Raw genomic sequence first — 10,926 nt, 5'->3', positions numbered from 1 at the left:
TTGCCCCGGAGCGATGGCTCCGCAACTGCGGATCGACGTGTACAGGCAGAAAACGCGGCACGATTGGCGCGATATTTGCGCCAGTGTAATCCGATGTTAAGAGAGAAGTTACAAGGTGGCTAAAAATATGAAAGTATATGAAATCATCAAAAATATGTAACTTTATTATAAATGACTCTAAATGACTTTATTATAGATACTCACGTGTATTATTTTTTAAAGTTGAAGGTTGAAATATTTGAGAAACATTTAAATGTCTGCTCGAAAGATGGATATTAGGGAACAAACTATGAGAGAAATGGCAATTATTTTTTAAATGGAGGTTTGTCCGACTGTCGCAATAGAAAACTAACAGTTTGTTTATGCATTATATTGCCCTGTCTCGTAATCGTACCTTCATCTTTACCGAAGCGTGTTAAGCTCCAGTGGTTCTCTTAATATTCATAACATTTTTATAATAATATGATAATTATTTAGAATTTTGAAAAGTTATTTATTAAGTTTCTTGGTATTATTATTATTTTTTATAATCAATTGATATATAGTTAAATAAACAAATTTTTTAAATAAAAAATAGATAAATGCCTTTTCACAACTGATGGTTGCACACAGTGCAGTGTATACATATAAACTTTATTCAAAGTTTTCTAGTTGTAAAAATATATTCAGTAATACTCGGTAACAACTCAGTAATAGCTCAGTAAGTATAGAACCCCAGGTATATAGAATATAAAACTCACAATGAATCATGACGTTGATCATCATGATTTTATTCAATAATAATAGCGTATGAACAGATTAGATCCCTGAAAGTTATAGATCTAAAATGGGTCCTGACGATTTAAGAGTCTCTTCTTTTTCTAATCAATAATTTTCCAGAAACCGAAGCGGCGTTAAATTGTAAAGTCAATTTCACAGAGTATTGGAATATTAATGGAATAATGTGTCAAACGTATATCCGAGGTGTATTAAGATTGCAACGCGTACGGAAAGATTTAATATTCGAGAAGAATCGGGATTCGATTTGTATGTCGGGGAGGCACACATCGGTAAACAATGAAGAAGCTACGCAGCCGAGGAGCGATTAATTTGTAACATGTCTACCGCTCACGCGCGAGACGGCGGTTCAGCTCCGATTACGATCATTGCCCGACGACGCCTGTTGTTTAACGATGCCGCTGGCTCTCGCCAGCTCTCGCCGCGCGCGGTGTGTGCGGTGCCCACTTCTCTCATTCTTTCTCCCTTTCTCTCGGACATTGTTCCGTGTGACGGTCCTCCGTTTTCATTCAGTAATTCGCAGGCAGCTGCACACTAATAATAGTAGCGGACAGTGCCGCTACCACGTCGCCGCGTTCTCACTGCCATGCCTTCGACGTAACGACGGGAGGAAAACGAGCGGACGTGCTCGAGAAGATGAGAGAAGAGGAAGACAGTGGGAGCCGTGCGAGCGAGGTGGGGCAGCGGAGTCGAGGGAGGGACGGAATCGCCACATTGATTCCGACCGCTGAATTTGGAAGAACCCGTGACGGCCGTGACTAAGAACTCGTGACTCGGTCTTACCAGGCGATTGATTAACTACAATTCGGTCGCGGGATGAGAATACGACAGAGGCTCGCGATACGTATCTCGTTGTCCCGTGAATATTTTATCATAGATAATACGTGATATCACGAGTAACTCGATGTCACCTTCGAAAATAGACACGATCCTTCATTTCGGGAACCTTTCCCATCATCATCGATCAGCAATGTGACGTTTAGAAGAGTGCGAGCACGATTTAAAGCATCATTGCATATCGGAAATGTATATTGTAATCGTGTACGTTATTGAAAACATAGATAAAGTCTCGACAAAACATAACGTAACGTCCTCACCTATTGATAGATGATAATGTATTTCACGTTGCTATATCTTATTTACGCGCGTCTTGTTTTATCTATAATAATCAATGATTTCTTTGCAATACGAAATATATCTGCTCTCCTTTCTCAGAAAGTAAAATTCCAGGAAAAGTAGTAGGTATATAAATTTATTACAAGAATAAATTGTTAATCGTTAAAAGTCAGTGTAGGTATTATGACTATTCTATAATATCAAAACAATATTTTTAGATTAAAATCATTAAAAATTATGTATGTATAAACTATCCTTGAAAATAATTACGAATATCATTATGATTAGCACCTGGATTTTAATGATCTTAAAATAAAAAATAATATCAAAATATATAAACGTCTTTTTATATTTCTAAAAAAATCTTACATGCTCGATCTAAGAATTTATTTCAAATCTTTGATTTGTTTTTAAATATTAAATATAAAAACAAAATAGAATAATATAGAATAATACGAAGTAAGGGAAAACCCGACCTGAAGAGCGGGATAACACAAACAGAATGATAACAATTGATAAATATATTTTTACAACCGGGAAATTCCGGATAAAGTCCGGACATACACCTTGTTGTCCGTGATTATATACTGAAAAAACATATGTCATTAATATTTAGTCCTTAACTGTTACTATTTCCTCGAAAAGGAAAGAATAAGGATGAATTTTCGTAGATAGTGCGTCTACGCATTACACGCATCGAATAGGCGATTCCCGTGTACTTACTTCGCGGACGTATCGCCTCTGCTCCACAGCGGTGAAAAGTCAAGGGAATTAAACGCAGATAACCGAACCTTATCGCGCGCGCTATTTCTGCTACTTCTCCGTTCTCACCGCATAATTAACGTTCTGCGAGGTTCTGCGTTTAACTTCATTAAACGTACCACTGCTGTGTGCATATTTAGGAAAAATTATAACTTGCATTTTATGATACAATACGATATAGATACATATTGCAAGATCTAAATTGGTGATTAGATTTAATTAATTTTTTAATTTAATAAATTGTATTTTTTATTATGTAATATCGTTAAATTTCTAGATAATAATAGATATTTATTAATTCTTAATAATTAAAATGTTCTCATCAATTGAACTTTTTCTTAAAATTTAATTATTTATTTGTATATCTATACGGAAATTAAGTCTCTCTCAGGACTTAATTTTAAATTAGAGGAAGCTCGAAACTTTTTCTTTCATCTATAAACTCCATTCATCTATTAGTATTCTTTTCAAAGTTATATTATTTTAACTATAAGAAGCACTGTCCTACTTGCTAAAGAAATATTCTTCATCTCTTCTTAATTATCACTATTTCCATATAAAAATTTAACATTTTGCCGATCATAAAAGTGTGCTTGTAATTTTTCTTATCAACTTCAGCTCATAAAAAAACGTAGTACAGTGACTCCATTTTAAAAATAATATCGTCGAAAGAAACATACATGTTAAATATCGAACAGTCGGTCCGAAACTTCGGTGTCAGACAGATTAAAGAAAGCAGTTCCTGTTCGCATTTATGAGCTTGCAGATCAGACCATGTTATAATTCTTTTCTTTACTTCTTTCACCGTAATTCTTTACCTTATTTCGTTTACTATAATTCGTTTCCAAGATCTGCTAAGCGCACCATTTTCTCCGGAAACCAGTTTTCTTCCTCTACTCTACGAGAACCAGGTTTCGAGAAAGGGAAAGAGGAGGTCCATTTCCATCATGCTTCGAAGGAAATGGCCATTAGGCCATACCATACGCGTCTCCATATATAACGTGCGTATCCTTTCATTTACCAGATAAAGAATGGAGCAACAACGTCCGCGTGCCAGCTAAAGCCGAAGATACTATGGCTTCCGGTTAATGAGCGCGTCGTGATAAGAACTGCTTTTTTGTCGATATACGAGAACTACAGTACCTCGTGAATCTGACCTCCTTGATTTATGATCGATTCTACGTGCCGCGAACGTCACGATCATCGTGAGAGACGTTTTATTATTTTATATTAATTGTGGGAGGTATTGTAAAACAACAATAAAGCAAATATATCGCAATAATAGTGATGATACATTAAACTCAATATATTAAACTCTACTTGAATATAGTGAACAATCAGAGAGTTTATTTTGGGGGGAGTAATTTTATTCTAAAATGCTCACTATTAAACCAGAGTAATTTTAATATGTTTACAGAATAAAAATAACTCCTTTTACACGACTTTGAAGCAACAGACGTAGGTCTCTTATTTATGAAAATTCTTTTTAGCTGACATGTATATTAATATGAAATACGATTCTTTTCGGGTAAGGAATATTTCAAAATATTCCATTTGTAATTTAATTCTTATTATTCAGCACATTCCTTTATTCATAGAGCTCGAACATAGAATTCTTACGGACGTGAAAATACTTTTCAATTATACTTAATTATACTTGTTTCAATATTCACTTTATATTTTACGTTGTACACGTATTTATTTAATTTTATTTATAGTGCAGAAAAATAAGCGCGATTGTACAAGATAGCGCAACGAAAACGAACGGATCTCGTTATTCGGTTAAATATAGTGTAAGCATTCTTAAATGCGTCACATAAATTAGACATTCTTAGAACGACCGAAAACATTCTAAGCGCTCAAACAATGTGGAGTACACGTCATAATGTTTTTTTTACGACCTTTCGCTCGTGCCGCTTGACCAATGAAGCTGTGGAGCTGTAGAGCGCGGGGCACGCGCGGGCAGTCGCTACGCTCCTGCGCCTTGATTGCGGCCGACGCACACGCCGACGTTGACGCAGGGGAACGCGACGCAGGTAGGGGATGTGGCGACGGCACGGCACGGCGGACAAACGGATATATAGCACACGCACGAATCGCTCGAGGATAACATCTCTCGCTGTCCCAGGAGCGGCGGGCAGCAGCGCGGCAGAGGGGGGCCCGCGCGTCGGTGGTGGGCGACATGGGGCGAGCGAGGGGCGAGACGAGGGGACCGAGCGGCGGCACACCGTAGGCGGAGGATGCAGGGGAGCGATTTCATCGGCCGGTAGCTATACGAGGGGAGCGCGTGTAGGAAAGCGAGAGGAGTGGAGGGATATTCCAGCGTGTCCATCGTCGTTTATATCGCCGGAGGGGGCGAGAGGGAGAAAGGGAGATAGATAAAAGAGAGAGAGAAAGAGAGACCCGATCTCACGATGCCGGGAGAGGGGGCGGCTCGGCGCGCGTTGGAGGGGGAGAGGGTGGACGGCGAGCGGGCGACGGCGCGCGCGAGCGCAACGGAGATAGAGGGGGCGAGAAAGAGAAGAAGTATGGGGGCGGTGGCTGCTACGGCTACACGGCCGCCATCACCATCCGTGTCCCATCCTATAGTAAAACTCCAAAGCAGTCCCCGATCCGTCTCCGTGTGTGTTAGTTAGGGAATCGCGTTTTACCCGGTGCTTCTGGCTTCTCTACTCGGCGCGAGGCCGCTAGTAACGCACCGTAACCGTTTTCTGCCTCTGCCTCTCCGCCTTGTCGCCCTCTGCTCCGTTTTCTCTCTGCTATGTCTTGACACACCGTCCGCCCGCCGCCCGCCATCCTCCTCTCACCTCTTCTCTCTTTCGCTTTTCCCGTTTTCTCGCGTTCCTTCCACCACGCTCTTTGACCCGTCTCGCATCCGTCTCGCGTCCCCTTTCCTTCCCCTTCCCCCCGCCCCCCCTCTTACTCGCCGTGTGTGTCCGCGCGTGTATAGTCGCCCGCCGTCATTGTCCGTCTTCTCGCCCCGCGGGATCGCGATCGCGAGTGTGCTCTCCTTTTTTTTCCCTTTTTCTCCATATACGTCTCTCGGTGCGTGGCGCGAAGAGACGGTCGTCTCGTACGAAGAAGGTGTCGAAGGTGGAGGAGGAAGTGATGGAGTAGGGGAGGGGAGAAGGTAAAAGACGCGGAGATGGAGGAGGAGAAGAAAGAAGAAGCGATACAAGAGGAGTGATCGAGAAAGGAGCGTGCAACATTCTCGCGCGCGACATTCCCGCGAAATATACCAGGAGCACGGAGTAGCCTCTCCCTTTTCTCTCCTTTTCTCTCCCTCTTTCCCTCTCACACTCTCTCTCTCTCTCTACCTTTCGTTTGTGTTTCTCGGCCCAGCTCACTCTCTTTCTCTCTCTCACCCTCTCTCCTTTTTCGGCGTTTCCGCGCGATCTCTCCGCGCGAGACACCCGCGCGCCGCGAGTGAAATGATTATTTACAAAGCGTAGCTGCGGCCAGCCGCGTCTCAACTGGTCTCAACCGTCCACCGTCTTCGACAACGACCACGGAAAAGTCACGAGGCGGCGCGGCGAGGAAGACGCGAGGGAGAGAAGAGCCCAGCGAGGGGGAAGAATGTTGTGCCGCGGAAACCGGCCAGGTCTCCACGTTCCAGCGGGAGTCGATTCGCGCGGATCTACATCTCGGCTCACCTGAAATCCCCCGCGGGGAAAACTCGCCGAATATAAAGCGGGACCCACGTCCCGCCCATCCGTCTCTCTGTATCTGCGTCTCTTCTTCTCGCGCCGCGCGAGTCTTCCGTGCGCGAGGAGGTGGCCGAAACGGAGCGAACGCGAACGGTCCGGTCCGGTCCAGGCGGAGGCACCATCAGGCGCATATATCTTCGACAATTGGAATTCTCCGTCCCCGTCGAGAAGCGGCTCTCCTCTCGCGCACATAGCCTTCACCGTGGTTTCCTCCACGTTTCCGTGCCTCTCCCGCGCGCGCACGTCTCCGCGACGCGCCGATCAAGCTCTACGATCGTCGTAACCGCGGGATCAAGCACGATCAGCGGCAGTGACGCGCGTGTTTCTTCGATGTCCGTCGGTGGTGCGTGGTCGAGCGGTAGTGCGCCGTTCCTTCACGCGGTCGTCGATCACGTCGCGTCGCGACGCTCAACGTCATCGCCGAAGTCATCGTCTACGGAGTCTACGACAGAGTAGCCGTGCCCGCGACGATGATGAGACGAGCGATTCGTCCTGTCGGTCTGTGTCTCGAACCGCGATAGATCGCACATCGCACGCACAGTCGCGCGGTGAGAGCGCGGTGATTAGAGCGGCCTGAAAGGGAGGATAGATGATCGGGTGACAAGGGAGCGCGATAAAACGGAGTGGATCCGCATGCGCGCGCGCGCGCGGGCCGCGACGAGGCTTCGCGACGAGGGCAGCGAGAGTTCAAGTTGAAAGTATACGCGTGAGAGGCGGAGACCCGCGGAGACCTGACAAGAGGGAAGAGCGAGGAAAATTTGCTGCAGCGATGTTGATGCGCCGCTGTGCCTTAGAACGCCGATGGACAACGAACTCGTCGTCGTGAGGCGAAAACCGAGCTGACGCCTCCCCACGCCGGAAAACGGAACCTGGCCGCGACGTCGAGGAGCCGAAGCCGGAGCTGGAGGAGGAGGAGGTGGAGGAAGAGGAGGAAGAGGAGCCGCCGGACGTAACCCTCGAGGCACCGGCTCCCGCGAATATGAGCATGACTCTCGTCCGAAATTCGTTCAAAGGTAAGCCCCGAATATGAACGTTGCTTGACTCAACAGACTCGGAGTTTTCTTCTAATATAGAAAAAAAGCCGATAAAAATTGGGAAAATTTGGAGTAATTACGGAATATGGATTTGCCGTGGCAAGTGTTATTGGACACCTTTTGTCAAAATAAAATGATTTGTTTTTTTTTTATTTACTGCTTTGATTCTTTTGTCTTGTCAAACATTATTACTCTGTCACGTAATTAGAAGTCACTGCAATATTGACGAGTGTATTATATCCATTTGAGAAGATTTATGTTTTAGATGTTTAATAGGGGTATTCAAATAAGTTAAAGTTTAACGGTTTGACAGGTTATGTCGGGTTAAAGTCGAGTAAAAAGTTAATTAATTAACTTTGGGCGCGTTACTCTTTAAGGTTATGCAAAATACATAAGTGACACATTAACCTATCACATTAATCTTTGGGTTAAAAGTGTAAAAATTAACTTTTTACCCGACTTTAACCCGACATAACCTGTCAAACCGTTAAACTCTAACTTATTTGAATACCCCTAATATATAGATTTATTATATAGATGACAGTTATTTTCTATATGCATCTCTTAACTAACAACAAGTTTACTTTAACAAACATATCGAAAAGAAATATATATATAATTTGTAGAGAGCTTTAGTTTTTTTAATATTTATTGAATATTAAAAGAAACGAAATCTGGATTCTTTAAACGGGTTATTATACATTTCATACTTTTTCACTAACATTCTTTAACTCTTCAATTGAACTTCTTATAAAACCGAGGCACACATGGAATGACAATCAGGATTGAATATGGAATTTGTCGATTATAAATTGACTGCTCTCTCTCTCTCACACAAAGAGCATCACCTTTTAATTTTTAATACTAAATAATTAATCTTTAAATATTGGAACTCTATTAAAGTTTGTTTAAAATTGTATAAAAGATGTTTGCGATCCTAAAGCTTAATTTCTCAGTTATAGCTTTTAAATTTTAATTTAACCTTGTGGCCAGGGACAGCGTAGCACACAACTAAGCGAATTGAGCATGGCATATGCGCGAGAGTGTCATTTTTTTGGGGAGTGCTTAACACCGCGTATGTTGTATACAATGAAATTACGATATATTTTTTTTAATATTATAATTCCGAAATACACAAAATCGCGAATCATTGAACTATGCAGCATTATCGATGCAATTATGATCCGCAATTCTTTTATGTACCTATTCCGAAATTCTTCGAAAAAAAGTATCTGAATCACCCAGTAACACCGAGCGTACATTGACATGTGTCTTGCAATTCTTGGTCTCTTCTTCATTTCTTGACTAATTTGAAAGAAATTTGATATTTCTTTTAAATTTAACAAATATTTTAAACAAATAAGTATAATCATTGCGTAAAGATACATATGTATATTATAAGCAACATTTTTAAATTTATAATAATATTAGACAATTAATTTAGATATAAACATAGCAGAAAATACAATTTTTAGAAAAAATACGAACACTTATTTAGTTTGTTTTAAATAATTTTTTAGTTTGGATATTGATAGTCTTTCTTGCTTTCAAAGTATTATCAAAATTAATCTATTTTTTGTAATTAATAATAGGATGGGCTAAGCGAACTTAAAAAAAATTAGCAAAAAAATTCTGCTCATTTAAATACTCTTTTGTGTTGAAATTCGTAATCTTTTATATAATAATAAGTAAACAATTTACGATAAAAGCAGAATACACTATTAAATTATTCAGAATATATTATAACCATTTCCTTTATATGTATATATAGGGCGTTGATTTAAATACTGCATGGAGAGACCGAATAGCTTAGTCGTCGTCTTTGCTTATGGCTTAGAAGCTGCTGTAATTTAAAAAGTGCATTAATCAAGGTACATATTAAACCTAAAAACGTATTCGATAAATGTGACGTATCGTGTTAACGAGAATAATCAATTTTTTTAAGTCTTATTTTGCGACTTGGTCATCAACCTCAAGTCAATCAGAAAGCCCGTGGATCTAAATGAACTCTGAAGTATATGAAAGTCTAAAACTCTAAACGAAACGTGTCAAAGACACCTCGTACACAGAATTCGATTTTCGCGTAGGCGCGGATGCATAACTTCATCATTTGGTTTTCGACTCGATGAGTCTCGGAAAATTCGCAGAACGCGTGCCGCTGCACGTGCGCGACCTATATCGCCTGCGTGATATAAGGCGGTATTTAATGGACGAGGCAGAGCATCTGCGATTGACTCGACTGTCGACTGTCGACTGTCCATCGTCTCCTGTTTCACGAAAATCGATACCGGGCCCAGCATCGTTCCTAGATAATAACTCCTATAAGGAAGTCATTTTATCTCGTGATCGTTCTTGTTTCTCACAAATTTCACACAATTAAAGTACAAATTAAACCAGATAACAGTTCTTAATAAATAAAAATAAAAATTGAATAAAATTTTAATGACATAGTCTAAATCTACGAAGTGTTTTAATGTGTTTTGAAAAAAGAAAAACAAGATTATTGTATAATCATCAATAATTTTCTGTGGTCTTGATATTAAAGAAATTAAAATAAAATTATCTTAGATTATCTTTGATACTCTTTTTGATTTTTAAAATTTATTCTACTTTTTTCAACGTACAGTGACTCACGAAACTGATTAAATCGTACCATTGTTACGAATTTCTTTTGAAAAATTCGTGAACAAAGATATATCTGTAGCAAGATTATAGATATTTGTCTATTCATATATGCTATATTGATATTAAAAAACCGTTTTCGCCGATCACCTCCTTCCAATCAATTATAAATAATTGTATAGTATATTTAATCAGTTTCATGAGTCATATTTTATACATGAAATTATGAATACACTAAAAACATCCCGTATTACATAGGTAGCAAGGAAAAGTGAAAAGATATGAGCCATTATTCTATTAGACTTTGACATAAGAAAATTTATTACGATTTGATTTGTTTATTTTGACGGATTGGATTAATACGTTATTGCATGAAGTGTTCCAAAAATTATAAGCCAAATTAAAATACAGAATTCGATATTGTCGACAGTTGTGTGTATATAATACGGGTTTTTTTTTAATTCCTAGATTGACTCATATTTGTGACATAATTTATTACCATTCCTTTCGCCTTGTACAAATGCATAGAAGATGCAAGATCCACCTTGGCCGATTTACCCATTAATGAATCTTACTATTCTCGCGATATACGCATCATCAGTTTTAGACCTTGATAGGCCCATCACCACTCATCATTCATAAGTACGATTAGTCGCGTACCACTGATTATGCAGAAAAAAAAGATATCGATTCTACGCCATTGAACGTTATAAAAATACTGATATTTCTCACACATTGATGTACATACGAAATACAAACAACTTAGATAATTTAGAGAACCGTTGATAAAAGTGAAGAAATTATAAATGAGGTAATAATTAAATTTATAAATCGCATTTTCTATTCTTATTATTTTTTGCCGACATGATCTTCAATTATATTTTAATAAAAGCGTAAATCAGAATCTC

The 10,926-nt window shown here is 40.1% G+C and overlaps 1 protein-coding gene across 1 annotated transcript in view; it reads left to right on the top strand.

The window, feature by feature from the left end:
- The first annotated feature begins 5,188 nt into the window (after positions 1-5,188).
- The window catches only part of LOC112465812 (zinc finger E-box-binding homeobox protein zag-1), a 32,397-nt gene continuing 26,659 nt past the window's right edge, over positions 5,189-10,926 (top strand). Inside the window, exon 1 of the mRNA XM_025033556.1 lies at positions 5,189-7,375. Coding sequence (XP_024889324.1) covers positions 7,342-7,375 — 34 coding nt within the window. The 5' untranslated portion in view covers positions 5,189-7,341. The remainder of the gene's footprint in view (positions 7,376-10,926) is intronic.

Source organism: Temnothorax curvispinosus, unplaced genomic scaffold, assembly GCF_003070985.1.
Source record: "Temnothorax curvispinosus isolate PA1 unplaced genomic scaffold, ASM307098v1 QBEX01015524.1, whole genome shotgun sequence".
Taxonomy (NCBI): Eukaryota; Metazoa; Arthropoda; class Insecta; order Hymenoptera; family Formicidae; genus Temnothorax; species Temnothorax curvispinosus.
This window is presented reverse-complemented; position numbering and strand designations above follow the sequence as displayed.